The 15,533-nt window shown below is 49.7% G+C and overlaps 1 protein-coding gene across 7 annotated transcripts in view; it reads right to left on the bottom strand.

Moving 5' to 3' along the window:
* Window positions 1–15,533, bottom strand: part of BLTP1 (bridge-like lipid transfer protein family member 1) — a 144,842-nt gene that overhangs the window by 44,020 nt on the left and 85,289 nt on the right. For all 7 annotated transcript variants that reach the window (XM_032956462.2, XM_076067780.1, XM_032956464.2 and 4 more), the window contains exons 50-64: window positions 15,340–15,433; window positions 13,057–13,263; window positions 11,912–12,162; window positions 11,224–11,453; window positions 10,508–10,613; window positions 9,619–9,719; window positions 9,278–9,472; window positions 7,349–7,517; window positions 6,379–6,590; window positions 5,822–6,020; window positions 4,232–4,291; window positions 2,767–2,996; window positions 1,717–1,844; window positions 1,326–1,449; window positions 534–637 (exon numbers count right to left, since the gene is read on the bottom strand). In XM_032956462.2, coding sequence (XP_032812353.2) covers window positions 534–637; window positions 1,326–1,449; window positions 1,717–1,844; window positions 2,767–2,996; window positions 4,232–4,291; window positions 5,822–6,020; window positions 6,379–6,590; window positions 7,349–7,517; window positions 9,278–9,472; window positions 9,619–9,719; window positions 10,508–10,613; window positions 11,224–11,453; window positions 11,912–12,162; window positions 13,057–13,263; window positions 15,340–15,433 — 2,410 coding nt within the window. The remainder of the gene's footprint in view (window positions 1–533; window positions 638–1,325; window positions 1,450–1,716; window positions 1,845–2,766; window positions 2,997–4,231; window positions 4,292–5,821; window positions 6,021–6,378; window positions 6,591–7,348; window positions 7,518–9,277; window positions 9,473–9,618; window positions 9,720–10,507; window positions 10,614–11,223; window positions 11,454–11,911; window positions 12,163–13,056; window positions 13,264–15,339; window positions 15,434–15,533) is intronic.

The raw sequence follows: 15,533 nt of genomic DNA, 5'->3' as shown, positions 1-15,533 counted from the left end.
TATAAGTAATATATTCTAATTAATTCATGTGAAATATAGAAAAATGTAATATAAATTATGAATACAATTTTTTTTTTCTTTCAGAACTGCTAGGCATGAAATTATTCACCGTCCTCCCCAGCAATTCTATTTATCGTCACAAAGTGGAGTTTGCGATTAAAGTCAACAGTGAAGTTTTTTTGCTCTCTTTTTTCCCATCAAGCTTTTACCGGTGACTTTTTTAAAATGACGCTTGTAGTAATTTTAGCTCCATTCGTCTAAATTGAGAAATACACATATAATGCATTCGTACAAATAATTTAGGATGAGTATCGGGAACAAAGACAAACAAGAAAATATTTAGAGGCCAACCAACCACGTGAGCGAGCCAGAGTTTCGAAAAGGTTTCTCTACCTTCGGGCCGAGATTAGCAGAGTGCATATGCAGCCATGTACATATGTAGCCATGGATGGGGTACAGCTCACTGGAAGAGGAGAGTTAGGGGAGAACAAGGCTGGAAGAAAGCAGTAAGGGCCAGGGTAGGGCAACCGTACCGTGAGCGACCGACGCGACTCAGGCTGGGCCGTCCGCTCGCCGCGATGCTCTTGGAGCGGCTCGGCTTGTAGCTCAGGCCCCAGCGATCCTTGAGCGACACGGCCTGAGGCACACGAGCAGCGTACATTCACTGTTACCCGTATTTTTTCCACGCTTCCCGAGTTATATTCCGGTTACGCTATTGGCAATGTCATCAGAGGAAGCATTCATTTGGATCGTGCGCGCAGTGGTGCAATTCTTTGTGTTCTAGAACAGCTTGAGGCAACTGGAATTTGGCCAACGAGAGCGCACAACCAAATTCAACACAATGACTTTTTTGTCCAATCATTGGTGACCTGTCTGACACCATCAACTTAATATATACGTATTATAGAGGATCCGGTTTAATCATAGGCAGGTTAATGGATTTGAACCCAGGATTTCAGCGGTGCTAGCTAGCTCAGCGCTCTGAGCTCTTAGCCCCCTGTCCACCTTGGCGCAAGCAGCGTCTAAAACCAACAGCAGCATCACACGAGGGCAGGTGGCTCAGGGAGGAGCAAATGGCTGTGTTGGACCAATGAGCATGCATGTCTTGAGATACGGGGTTTGAATGTGTTTCGGAAAATCGAATCACATCATGCCTACGAAACCCGGTATCCCCAGGCAGTCTCCAATCCAATTACTGCCCAGGCTCACCTCTAATAGGGGTTATAAGATCTGATGAGATCAGGCACATTCAGGACTGATTTGGTTGTATGCATGCACACGAAGGCAGCGTGCTGGATAGTGTGATGGAGGCAGCGGTCACGTGCCCCGATGCTGGAGCGCTTGAGCTTCTTGCGCACATCCCTCCTGATGTCTTTGACAGCGAACGTCTCAAGGGCCTGGTAGCGCTGGATCTCCTGGTTGATGGTGCTCTCACTCGCCCCGAGTTTCCTGACGAACAATAAAAAGGAAAATTAGGTCGTGCGTGCTAGGGGAACAACAAGGCAAGTTTCGCTAATTTAAAAGGTTTTCTATTTTTTTTCCTGAGACTTTTGTGGAATTCTCGGCAACGTTAACTGGGGCAGGTCACCATGTTCTTCTTGTGAACAAGCTGTGAGAGGTTTAATTGGAGCTGCTGTGCATTGCGAAAATTTAATTACTTAACGCAAGGAATGAGGTTAATGTTTTTTTTTCTTAGCACAGCGGCTGGCCCCGTACTTGAGGTCATCGATGACTTTGGCCTGCTCGTTGAGCTCCCTCTCGATGAGGCGTTTCGACGTCCTCCTGAGCGACAGCTCGGTGCTGGGGCCTCCCAGAGACGGCTGCCGCCTGTAATCCGACACGTCCTGCACAGCGCACGGGGGGCACCCCACTCAGAACCCTCGGAACGGATAAAACGAGGCAGGCGACGCGGACATCTCGCAATATTCAGGCTTCAATACCTCGACGGCGATGGTCACCAAATTACAGCCTGCGGCTCTTGAAACCGACGTACGGCAAGTTCTGATATGCGCACGGTGGTCGAAACGCACCCAGTGCAGCGCAAAGCGTTTGTATTCATTCGACATAAAACAGAAGGAAACGCAGAGCAATTCAATCAAGGAAAATGGTATGTTGAATTTCTTTTGAATGTAGCATACGTATGTTGAACGTCTTTCACGCCGTTCACAGCCGACCGTGCTAATCGGTGGTGCGGGGGAAGTACAACAAACTAAACACAAAAAGCAAGTTCGAACGAAATGGGTTTTAAATCTAGATTTAAAAGTGCATAGCTCCAGCGGCTTTCTAATATCGGAAGAAAGAGAATTTCAGATGGCCGCAGAAGCGCATGTGAAAGCATGCGATGCCTTTGTTCGAAGGTTAGCCAAAAGCCACTGTTGAGAGGATGACTGGAGTTGGCGTGATGGTTTATTCTTCTTGATGAGATCAGCAAGGTATTGTGGTTCACTTGTGGCAAGCACTTTGTGGGCAATGAGCACGACCTTATTATGTATTCATACGGCAACCAGAAGCCAATGGCGGCTCAGCGAGCACTGGACGAACGTCGTAAAATCTCGCAGCACCCGTCACGACACGTGCCAAAGAATTTTGTACACGCCGCAGCGTGATGTTTTTTTTTACCAGAAGTCCCGTGGAGGAGTGAGTTGCAATAATCGAGGATTGTCGATACTCCGCTACACGCCATTGAGCTGGCTACGTCACGACTCAATCGTGATCGAATGTGTCGCAGACCCCCGATGTGAAACATTGCAAGGGCCATGTGCTCACCGTATGCAGGAAGGGAGTGGCGACGCCGTCGGGCTCGTCCTCGTCCGAGATGCCGTGCTCCAGCACGGACGTGAGATCCGCGATGTCGTCCAGGTCCTCCTCGCCCGTCAGCGTGGTCAGCGTGCTGCCCAGCGTGTTCAGCCACTTGCCGATGCTCGGGTCCATGTGCACGTCGATGCCGCACATCTTCCACAGCACGTTCAGCATCCACGTGCCCGCGCTGCCGCTGTCTGCCAGACGCGCGTGCTTTTTTTTTACGACGATCTTAAGAGTCGAAATATTTTCACTCGCCGTGGATGGATGGCACCCACGTTTCTAATCGAGGGCACAACCTACGCCGCATCAAATTCCGGGAGGATTATACTTACTAACGAACACATGGGTGGCAACCATTCACGCGGAAAAAGATGCGCGGGTTCACGACGGCGCTTAAAATAAAGACGTAACCGAAAGGTAAACAGCTGTTAGTTTGTAGATGTCTCCCTAGGCTACTTCTTGTGTTTGCGATCATGGGTCAGGCAAGCACTAGATTGCCACGTCATTGAGTTCAATCGGCAGTTTCATTTCACCGTCTACAGGGCAGGCCTCGACAATGCGGATGGTTGGTTATTGGGCAGCTCTGCGCTCGCATGTAGGGGTGACGGGCATACCCGAATGGTGCAACAAGGTTCCAAGCAGTTGAGGCTGTTACGGCACGCGGGACACGAGTTTGAATCTTTAAGGAATGTCGTACAGCTCCATGTCATATTGAAGCGTCAAAGGGAGTGAGGTCACAGTTACGTTATGATAGCCCTAATAAACAAGCATCTGACGAGCATTTGACTAACTTTAAAAGTATTTTTATCGCATTAAAGAAGTTGCCAAAGTTTAGACAGCCTGGTTCATTCGCGTAACCTATTTAAATAAGTTACTTCGTGAGGTATGTTTGTTTTTGACTCCATCTTCCTGTAAATGAGGGGTGTCTTCGATAAAGTGAAAAAAAATCTTATTCATATAGTATATCTTTAACAGTTTGTATTGTATAATCTCCCCACAGACAGCCATGCAATGAACTTAATCATTCACTCACTTCACCGACAAAATTCAACAGTCAACAAAACCCTACGCTCTAAACAGCTTTTGTGGGCTATCGAGGTTTTTCAGAACATTCCTCAAATCATCGCAGGTCAGAGGGAGGGAGGCACTTTGGTTTGAGCCCCTCACTCAACCATGATGGACTCAACGCAACAACCCATCATGCTTCCAGGGTCCATCAAAGGAAATCAGCGGTGGCTGTCTTAAGAGGACACCGACTCTACCACAGCAATAAACATTTCCACCACTGGATCACGCTTGTTAGGATACATGAGCAACGCCCCAATGCTCACTTGAGGAGTGAAACCACTATGACTTTTGCCTTTATTGGAGATATACCAAATATAAATACATTTATAAATATATAAAGTGTCCCTTCCCACGAACTCACCTGCTGCAGACTGCCCCGTAGTGCGTGAACAGACTTCGTAGGTCCCATCCGGAACCACGCCTGTAACAAAAAAGAAAAAAACAGTGATGCCAAACCAAAGGCACGTCCATCCAAATGACAGGAGGAGTGTACGTATGACAGGTGCTCATGGATTGAAGGGAAGAACGGTAACAAATCCGGAAGAACAAAAAAAACCCCACCAAGGAATGACGAGGACTTCACCTCAATTAGGCAAATGTGTCACAGAGAATTACGCTGCGGTGACGCCGAGGACTGAAACGTGAGCACGGGAGCCCTAGAATGTGCACTGGCTTAAAGAAGTAATCACTAAGGAGTTCAGTTAATTTGCTCAACAGATGTAGCCTTTGTGTGTCTTTGTAATATGGCACCCATAAGTTAACCTTAGGTATCCCTTTAAAAAGCCACACTTGATCTGAATGGGCTCTCACCTGCCTAGAAAGGAAGTTCATGGACACATTTCTTGTGTATTTATGTTCTGGGGAGGGTAGCTTTGTGCAGCAGACATCGCACTGCGAGATGTACCCAGTGGCCTAATTCCTGGCCACATTTATCCAGCAATGGACTGGCAGAGGGCTGCAGGCATTTAAGTACATATGCAAACACAATGTAAGCTATGTGTTGTTCTGTCTCCAGGAAGGTGTAATTTTGAAAAATGTTAACATGGTAAGTGTTGACAAACAATAACCATTGCCATGTTTACACAACCAAGAAGAAAAACAATCAATGTAGGTTAAGCGGTCAACTGTTTTGTTATGTTCCGCGTGCTCTGACTATTGGGTTTAACCCCATTTTTCTTGGTTCTTTCGGTAAAGTCACGTAGAAGGGAAACAATAAAATAATTAAAATATAAAATAAAATTATCACGTTTCGACTGCAACACAAGCAATCATCATCAGCTGTGGTTTTTCACACCTGATGATGATTGCTTGTGTTGCAGTCGAAACGTCGTGAGAATTTTATTGTTTTATATTTTTTTATTTTATTGTTTCCCTTCTACGTGACTTTGCCGAAAGAACCACGAATATGAATCCTTGCAGTCACGAAAGCTTTAAATCAAAATTTAACCCCATTGTGGAGTTCTCTCTCGTGACCCAGTGGATGTGGGAATTCCACAAACACACGTGACCCGCCAGCCCGTGACTTAAAAGCGCCCAATCGCAAGCAAGCACCACCGTGGACGCCACCGGCTGCCACCCCGTAGCGATGCTGCGTGGTACGGAGTGCTTCAGTGAAAATTACACAATCATAATGCAAAAAGATCAAGAGCTCTTCCCCTCTCCTGGTATGTTCCCAAAAGTCCGATACAAAGGAGACAATTGACTTGAAGCTTTCGTGACTGCAGGAATCCATACTCCTTGGTTCTTTCGGTAAAGTCACGTGGGTAGAAATACAATAAAATAAATGACGACGTTTCGATCACAACACAAGCTTTTATTTTATCCTATTTCTAACTACGTGACTTTACCGAAAGAACCAAAGAGTCAATTGGCGTTATTCTCAAGCGGCTCTCGCTCAGTCCTCAAGAAGAGTTCAAAGTTGAAAACGGCGAAGGGGAGGCCACATTCTTACATGCGTTCATGACGGTCCCGTTGCGTAGCTCGGGCTTCCAGTCGTCCCAGGAAGTCTCAAACTCCTCGGCGAAGCGGAGGCAGAAGTTCTTGAAGTGGCCCTTGCTGACGAGGGACTCGGAGGAGCAGGCCGAGATGAGGGTGCTCTCCACCGTGAGCACCAGCGCCGAACCGGGGTCCTCGTCCAAGTATTGGTTCAGCTTCAAAGTCACATCAGTGGTTCGCTCTGTCACCATCCAAACACTGCCCTCTCCAGAATAAAGGATCTCTGCGGAATTTGTGTAAAATGTTTGCTTCTACGGGGTACTTACTTTGCTTACATTTACACTGGAATCAGAAGCAGCCTATATATCTGGTGCCAAGATTAGCACGAGGATCAGATTTGAGCCTCGACAACAATTTGCCTTGGGACCAGCCTTAAGCTCAGGGCTCGGGTTAGGTTTAGGATCGGGGTTGTGTTCATGTTTCTGGTTATGGTTTGAATCAGAAGAGAGCTAGATTTTCAGGGCTTGTGCTGACGTCACGAGGGGGTCTCCGCGCCTGGCCTGACGCCGGTACCTGTGAGGTGGCTCCTATGGGCAGGCAGATGCCAAGCTCGTTGACGGTGAGCTGCAGGATGAGCGTGCTGAAGGCCTGCGAGGGGGTCTGCGAGATGGTGGGCAACTTGTCGACCAACTCGCGCGTGGCCATGTAGACGTCGCGACCCAGCGCCATGCGCTGCTCATTCCAGTACTCGTACGCCGCCTTGTAGTTCAGCCAGAAGAGCACAGCTGTGCGTGAAGGGAGCAGGGGGCACCAGCAAAAACCTCATTAGGAATGCAAACTGCCATTAACTGTGAGCCAGAAGCACCGAGCCACTCGCTTAACAGTGGCGAGATCTTATACAAGCCTTGCAATACAAGACGTGCATATGCACTGATGAACGGGGCCCACACCGTTATGGCACAAATGATAATGTAGGCCCCACCTGAAAGCTATTATTGAGACTCAATGAGGCTTTCTTGAGTAAATTAACGGCATTATTGCGATTTACACAGGAACCAAACAGTGTCCGAGAAGTTGTCTTCTATGATCATGTCGCAGTGTGTGTATAATCGTGTGCGGATGTGTGCCCAATGCATTATGAACCCGGCCACCCGAGTCTCAATTACCGCTCACAGCCAACATCGGTGACAAATACATGATCCAGTCCTGTTCCTCCCCTAAGTAAACTCGACCCTATAAGAGTACCTGGTGTGGTGTGTAAACAACAGCACTAGGGAGACAAAGGTGGCCGGGCATGATGCTAACTACTCACCCTCTCGTGTGCCTTACCGGCCTTAATAGGTGCTTGATTACCTTACTTGCCCAGAGTCTAGTAAAGGCTATACAGGAGATCTTCGTGTGGACATGTCCCTCACATGCGTGCATGTATATTACGGAAGGTGTGTGTGTTAATATTTTACGCTTGCGTGCTACATGTGCTCGCACACGCATGTGTGCGTGTGCGCGTGTGCGCTTCGGGCGACGTTCCGCCCGCGGAGGAGACCTTTGTCAAAGGCGACGGGCTGGGCGTACACGATGGGCCGGTCCAGAGTGATGAGCACGGCCTCGCGGTCCTGCGAGCCGCTCATCTCGTTCTGCAGGGCGTTCCGGAGGCCGATGCGTGTGCGGAAGTAAGCCACCTGATGGAACTCGGAGACCGCCTCCTTGTACACCTGCGCGCGGTGACACACGGCCCAGGCTTTGCAGGCTCCGCTTCTCTCGCTCCGCCACCGTTTGCAGAAGCACTGATCGTCTGGCGAGTGGGTGGCCCCGTGATCAGAGCACGCAACTCGCAATCGCAAGGCTTCGGGTCCAAATCCTGGCTGGCGCTTGGCTCAGCCAATTAAACCTGACGGCACTGGTGCTCATTATGGAAGTTTCATGTGAGTGTCGGGCAGCTTGGGACACTGCCCAGATTATTCCTTCATTTCTCAGTCCGCTTGTCCTGGTGGTGAGGGTCGCGGAGGCAGCGCAGATTGTATTTCAAGATAATAGATGAGAACGATAATGATTTAATCTAACCCAAAAAACAGTTATGAATCATATAAACCTATGGATTGAGATAAGGGAAGCTATAACTTAGGTTATAGCTTCTTTCAAAACACCTTCGTTCACAGGGTCAAGCTTCACTACAATACGCACTGCACATATTCTCCAACTAGTCATAGATTTGTTGATTACAAAAGGTTCTTAAGCCTACAATACAAGCAGAAAATTGTGCGTGTTAAGACTCAATTTGTGTAATTAATGCAAATCAGGCTAACGGTATGCAGAAGACAGAACAAGACACCACAGCACAATAAGACACGTCACTACGACTTGAATTTATACAATCGCGTCTCAAAATGCCACAGAATGGTGGGACATGTGCATCAGGGGGTGTATATATGTAGCCCTGTAAATGGGCTGTGTGCACTTACCTGCAGTAGCAGACACGGCCCATCAGAGGCAGTAACTTACACCGGCATGTGACTCGCTACATTCCCCAGCCCCAAAGCAGGAGGAAGCTGAGGGGTGTTCTGGGATCCCCCGAGACCCCTCCCAATAGGAGGGGGCTGCGGGGTGTCCTAGGATCCCCCGAGACCCCTCCCAATAGGAGAGGGCTGCGGGGTGTCCTAGGATCCCCCGAGACCCCTCCCAATAGGAGAGGGCTGCGGGGTGTCCTAGGATCCCCCGAGACCCCCCTGGAACTCTCGGGAAGGGAGGCGTGGCCAGGGGCTGATACACCGGTGCTGTGTATAAAAGCCGGACCTCTAAAAGGGTCCGGGGCCAGTCCAAGACCGAAGCCAGAAGACCAGTTAGCCTAGGAATCTGGGACCCCTAGCCCCGCTGCCCCTGTAAGAGCCGGGACTCTGTGGGCCAGTGGTAAGACCCTGGGAACCCCTGGCCTGACGTCCTTGTAAGGGCGGGGTCCGAGTGGGCCAGTGGTCAGGACCCGTACCTTGGCTGGGTCGGGTCAGCGTAGCCTCCCCTAGGTCACTCGTAGCCGGAGGACTTAGAGCCCGTAGCCCCGTGTTAGGGCCCACGAGTCCGGAGATCGTACCTCCCCAGGCAGTAGGTAAAAAGGGCCCTTGCCCTAGTGAAAGCTGTGACTGTTACTGTTACCGTTTATTGGAATAAACACGTTGCCTCTACGAGTCGTCTCCGCTCTCCGTAAACCCACTACATATGAATGCACTGTACAATGTAGAGACGATGCAAAATGAGAGTGTAAACAAAATAAAAATTAATCTATTCTTGCATTAATTTGTCACCTCAAATAGTGGGAATTCATTGACTCACCGGGAAGAATCATTACAAGCCTACTCAGCAAAGCAGACCTTGCCTCTTGTCTTTGTCTGCAGGCGTTTGTTTGATGGCTGTGTGTCAGGCGCGAGGTGGGGAGGATTTAACAGCTGCACACGGCCACTGATGACCGCCATGGGGTACCCACCTGGTTGCTGATGATCTGCCCCAGGGCCAGGTACAGGTCGACCTGACACTTTCCGAACAGCTTGAGGTAGCTGCCGCTGCGGCCCAGCCCGGCGTATGCCTTGGTCTGGATGCGATTGGACAGCACCAACTCAATGACTCCCGTCTCGAAGCGAACTGCGCTCATGGTGGGCGTGGTGGCCGTCACCTGCACTCCCTGTGAAAATGCGCGGATCAATCCGTGAGCTCTCTCCTGACGAGCAATCCCACCCACCCGTGGATTGATTCCACCATCCCCGTATGCGAATGGATGAGCGTGTGCGCGTGTGTGCCGATAACGCGGTGTTACACTGCGATGCTTACCTGAAAGCGGAGCTGCAGAGAGTAGAGCAGAGGTTTAGGTCTTTCTCCGTCTGCGCTGCCTACGTCCTGCTCGTTCCACAGGGGAATGGGTTGCTCTCCGCCTGGCCCGGCATGGACACACAAGCCTCATTACTTGTGTGCAATCACGTTACGCTCACATCAAAATCAGGGCTACCAAACACCGAATACGAGTAACACGCAAAGCTGTCAATTTACAGTTTGTTTCCGGCATTCAGACTGAAGAAAATATACTTTGGCCAAGCCATCACAGCCTTGTGGAGTCGCAAATGCATTTGCTTGTTTGTCAATTCGTTATCAAATGAGTTCCCGACAAAGACAATCATGCATGTATGTCGCAGTAGGGCAGTTGAAAAGCACCAGGAAAACACCAGCGGATTTTATTCCACTGCACAAATCCATCGTAAAACTATGAGATTAAATGCAGTGGCGAACAGCAACTCATCCAATACTGCTACGTGGAGGACTAAGGCACTGATCTCGGTCCACCACGGCAGTTGACGGACAGTGCCAGCTGTCACAGACAGCACCAGAATTACAAACGCCACCGTTATTCGTGTGGTCCACCCACCTCCAATCACTCGAATGGAGCCCCTTTGGCTCAGGGGACAGGAAAAATAGTACCACTCATCTCTTACATCCATCACGGAAACCTGCACACAAATTAAATGTTCCACAAGCCCGCCCCCACCCGACAGTTTTTGCCAATGACGCGTGAATGCCATTGTCAGCAATGGTTGACACGGACAAGGTAATGACAGACAAGACAATACGGGAACAATAAAAACCGCAAGCGTCGGCTGATACGAGACACCAATTTTCCCAGGAGACGTGCGGGAGTGACCGTGTGCTGCCCCCGTTCCGTGCTCACCCGACACTTTCTGGATGACCTCGTTCACCTCCTTCATGAAGACTTTTTGCACGAAAACGAGGTGATGCAGCAAATCCGTGCTCAGGTTGTGCTCAAATGAGCCAATCTGGGAACGACGCACAAAGATAAAGAAAGCAGTGGTGGTGCTGGTGTAACCAGGCCACCGTCAATGGCTAGTTTCTGTGATATTCACCATTGTGGCTGCTGGGAAGTGGTGTGATGGTTAGCACACTGCACTGAACTCTCTGGATGAATATCTTGACTCTGCACCACAGCAAGCCAGGTAATTGTACTTGGCTCGAGCAATGTTCTAAGCCAAGTCAGCAATTAATGTCACAACGATGACAGATAGGTGCACTGGTGCTACAATCTCATTTCCTCAGTCTCAATTTCAAGCAACATACGCGACTAGAGAATATAATGTTAATGTCCCTTGATCATCCACTGCCCACTCAGCCTAAAAAGGGAATATGGTGGCAAGAGCAGCTGAGCACGGTGCTGTTCCCTCTTGTGCCTTGCTGGCGGCAATAGCCTCTCCTTGCATGTATTTATCATCCACAGCCGTCTGTGCAGCTGAACGGGTAATTTCCACGACCAGTGATGGACTTCACTTTAAAAGCTCAGCAACGGCCCAGGAACGGCACGGGAACGGCAATGGACGTTGCTGTGCCGTGGTCCACGCGGAGCGGGCTCCGGGGGTGGGGGAGGGGCCTCACCTCGGCCACGCACTGCAGGTAGTCCCCGCGTCGCGTGGCGAGTCCGTCGCTCGTCCACTCCTCGGGCGCGAAGACCCCGTGCTCCTCCATCACGTACTCCCCCGACACGGCAATGCGCGGCAGCGCCAGTTTGGTGGAGGGCAGCGTTCCCACCGACTCGGCCGACGCCACCCGCGACGTCAGGCTCAGCAGGTGAGACGGAAGCTCGAACTTGAACTGCGTCTGCGCGCCTGTTGGGGGAGACAGCACACCGCGGCGGTGAGGTTTCAAGCCCCTCGTGTTCACGTGGTGCTCTGAGCATTACATATCCTGCATTGACATGTTGTTCCCTTACACACAAAGAGACAGAGACCCCTTTGTAGAACTAAATAGATTGTAAGAGAAAGTTCTGCTAGCGAGCTCCTATTAAGGCCGGCATGGTGCACGAGCAGTTGGGGTGGGACCAGGAATATTCGCTCGGATATCACTTTCCACAGACATTATTCCGCAGCAGGTTTCACAGTGCAGGGTAATAACCACCGCAGGAATCACTCCCTATGCGATACACACGCTACCATTCATTTACACACGCGCAGAAACTTCCACGTCACCTCCGTGGCAAAAATCTCTGGCGCCGTTAGCGAGGGCCAATTCGGGGCCAGCGTGACGCACGTGCTCGGCGTACAAACAGGCGGGGGGCAGCTCTGACCGGTGATGCCGTGGCTCTTCATGGTTTCCATCTTGTACTCGGCGCGGAGCGAGGGGAGGAGCGCGGCGCCGATGGTCACCCCGTCGAGGATGGCGTCAAACTTGAGCACGAGCGGCCGGCGCTCCAGACTCTCGGGCAGCTGCGGGAAGTCGCTGGGCTCCAGCGGCGTCTGGGTCTGGCTGCTGGCCGTGCGCGGAACAGACTGCTGTGCGCTCTGGCTCCCTGCCGCCCCCTGAGCCTGTGGTTCGTCCCTGCACACAGGTCGGGAGCGCGCGAATCGGTCGCAGCGTTGGACCAACGCAACGGTGGCCTGCAGTTTTTTTGTGTGTGGAGTTTGTCATCCTTCCCTCGCACCTTCGATTAGCACGGATGGCTACGTATGGTGCGAAAGAAGTTCAACATACATACTTAGTGACCTTCACACTCGTATGTGAGAAATATGCCTTTTAACCCATGCAATGGTTACTCCATCGTAGTGGTTAGAGTGCACGGCTCACAATGGTGGGTTATGAGATCAAATCCCAGCAACTTTCTACGAGTACCATATTGTGTAAAGATCAACATTGTGTTGTGGATTTACTTGCCCGTGTCACAACTGTAAACTGCAGATGAGTGCCACTCCATGCTTGTTTGACTGTGATTACTTTGGCTTTGACGGACCAAGCTACAGCTTGGGGCCACTGTGGTTAAAACTCAGAAAGTTCTGAATTTAAATCACGTCATCAGCTCCATTACCAAACATTGAAAATAAAAATGATACATAAATGCCAAATTTTCCCTCCATTTATTTCACCCAGTTGATAAAAAACACCACATGATTGACATGCAGTAACCAATATTTACACAGCCTCAAACAGTATATTGTTAGGTAAGAGAGACCTATTGCTGCACTGCCCTCTGCTGCCAATAACGTAGCTCGTGTAGCAGCCTACAACACCCTTCTATATGAACGGTGGTCACTCATCCAATCACTACCCAGGCTCAACATCCTGCTTAGCTTCCACTATCCAGGCGATTTAATCACAGGCAAAAGGTTAGCACGGTTGGATACTACGGTGCCAAAGAAGTTCAACATATATACACATAACCGACGCCGAAATAAACACAACCGGTGGGGAGGCTGTGGGAGAGGACTGCTCGCTGACCTCTGAGCCGGCTGGCGGATGAGGTCGGAGATCTGCTTGGAGAGCTGGTGGGAGCTGCGCACCATCATGCCGTGCAGCGTGGCCGGGTGCTGCGGGATGTCCACCTTGACGGCGCCCACCCTGAGCACGGCCGAGTTCTTGGTGCGAGCGCCACGCAGCGCCGTGTAGAGCGCCTGCGACTTGGCGACGCTGCACTTCACCACCGTCCTGCGCCCGACAGTGTGGATTTAGAATCAGAAACTTGATTTATCCTGGAGGAATCCGACGAGATGTTAACTACCTCGCCTGGTATACAGGAAGTCGTGGGTTCGATTCAGACCCTAACGCCTGTATATCTGGAGTTTGCATGTTCTCCCCCTGGTCCTCCAGATTTTTCCTCCACATTTAGACTCAACATCATGCGTTTAGAGTATTTGGCTGCTATAAATTTCCACGCAATCCACTTTATTGAGCTGTCATTTGTGGCCAGGTCGCTTCTGAAAATGAGCTATATAGCTCAGTGGGCCTTATCTGGTAAAATAAAAAAACGTTTCAAATAAAATTGTTTCAACGATGACGTCAGAAATGAAACACTCAAGGACAACGATGATTTGTGTTTGACACGGCGGCCCCTTCACGTGTCGGGGCATCTCAGTGCGATTTACATGCGGTAAGTGACTACTACCACCTCGCATCTCATCTCAACACATTTGAAAGGGCATCCCCAGTGGCAGCTGTTCCTGTGTGGCACAAGATGACTCGGCACGTGATCTCAAAGCGGGCATAAGTCTGCCAGAAGGGGCAATGATTGTTATTTGTAATCCCAAATTGAGTAATTCGAGGGTAATTTAACGAATATGGCAAAGTTGGACAACGACGCCGGCACACAATGGCCTTCTCATTTCGAATGTTATCAGGGAATCTTTAACATCCTCTACAAAGCAAACGGAGCATATTTTATGGTTACTACACATCTGCATTAATAACCAGGGCAGCTAACACACTGCTTTGCATGGGAAACTCACAGCTTTTTCAAGTTGCCTGATTGTTATCTGCATACATTCTTGTGCAGTTTCACGATTTTTATAGTGACCATGCAAATGTGCGCGTGTGTACGTGAGTATATGCTGCTCGGGCAATAATTATACAGTGGTACCTAGGAGATCGAACGCCCCAGAACTCGAACAATTCGGTGATCGAACTAAATTTTCGACCATTTTTTGCCCCGGACATCGAACAAAAATTCGGAGGTCGAACAACTGGAAAGAACCGGTTTGGGCCGCCACGCATATCCAGGGCGACCGAGACAAAGGCGAATGACCCAGTGTACGCGTAGCTCTCGTCCTTTATCACTGTAAAGTTCCTGCCCACCAATACGACTCCTCACATCCAGCCCATGGACCAAGAGGTAATTTCCAACTTTAAAAAACTCTACACGAAAGCCCTTTATCAAAGGTGGCAAAATGGGCTGAGTTACACAATTTTGGAGAAAAATATCATCCAGATAAGGTAGTAGCCAGCAGAGCAGGCGATTTTTATAATGATAATACATTGAGTAATTTAAGAAACATCTTAAAACGAAGGCAGAAACAATCCTCTCTTGATCAGTTTTTAGTAAAACGGCCCTCAAGTGAATCACAGTTAGTGCTCGAAAAAAGGCAAAGAGAAGAAAGAACCCCAGAAGGGCAGTTACCCAACGTGTTTATGGAGGGAGACTCCCCTTCCAAGCAACACTGACACCTCCTCCTCCCCTCCTCACCACCTTCCACTCAAGCCATCCACTCTCCTTACTACAGGTAAAGTGAAATTCAATGTTCATTTCTTCTATTAATTATAACTGTGTTTCTTGTTTTTTTGTATGCTTTTATGTACTGTACTGTATTTTAATATTGTAAACTTTGTGTAAAAATGGCCCATAATAAGAGCATCCTTGGGTGGGGAACCAATTAATGCTATTTCCATTCATTCTTATGGGGAAAATTGATTCAGTGTTCGAATAATTCGGTGTTCGAACACGGTTTTGGAACGAATTAAGTTCTCCGAGGTACCACTGTATATCAACCAGTGAAACAGTAGGGGTGACAACAGTCAAGCGTAGAGGGCAGCACCAACGAAATATGGCAGCAGCACGAGAGCACGGCACCAGTGCCACAAGGGAGAGCACCGGTGCAAGCCAAGGGAGATGGCAAATGAGTAGTGGTGATGGCACCGGTGAAAAGCATGAGTGGTACCAGTGAAGCAAAGCGGGCAGCACTACTGGAGATAGCGAGAGGCTCGGGCGAGTCACGTTGAGCGGCTACGCACTGCATGTTGGGAGCAATGCCCTCGAGAAGCACCGCCGTGACGGAGCCCACGTGCGCCGTCGCGCAGGTCTCCGTGGTCTTCTGGTGATACACGTCTGGCGAGAGGATCGGGAGACGCGAACACACAGGGTCAATGTACTGACGAGGGATGCAGGGGCCACCGCATTTATTTTGTGACATTTAGCCTGAATGTTT

This window comes from Petromyzon marinus, chromosome 18 (assembly GCF_048934315.1).
Source record: "Petromyzon marinus isolate PM22_M1 ecotype Great Lakes invasive population chromosome 18, UKy_Petmar_22M1.pri1.0, whole genome shotgun sequence".
NCBI lineage: Eukaryota > Metazoa > Chordata > Hyperoartia > Petromyzontiformes > Petromyzontidae > Petromyzon > Petromyzon marinus.
Note: the sequence above shows the minus strand (reverse complement) of the source record. Positions and strands in the feature narration are given on the sequence as shown.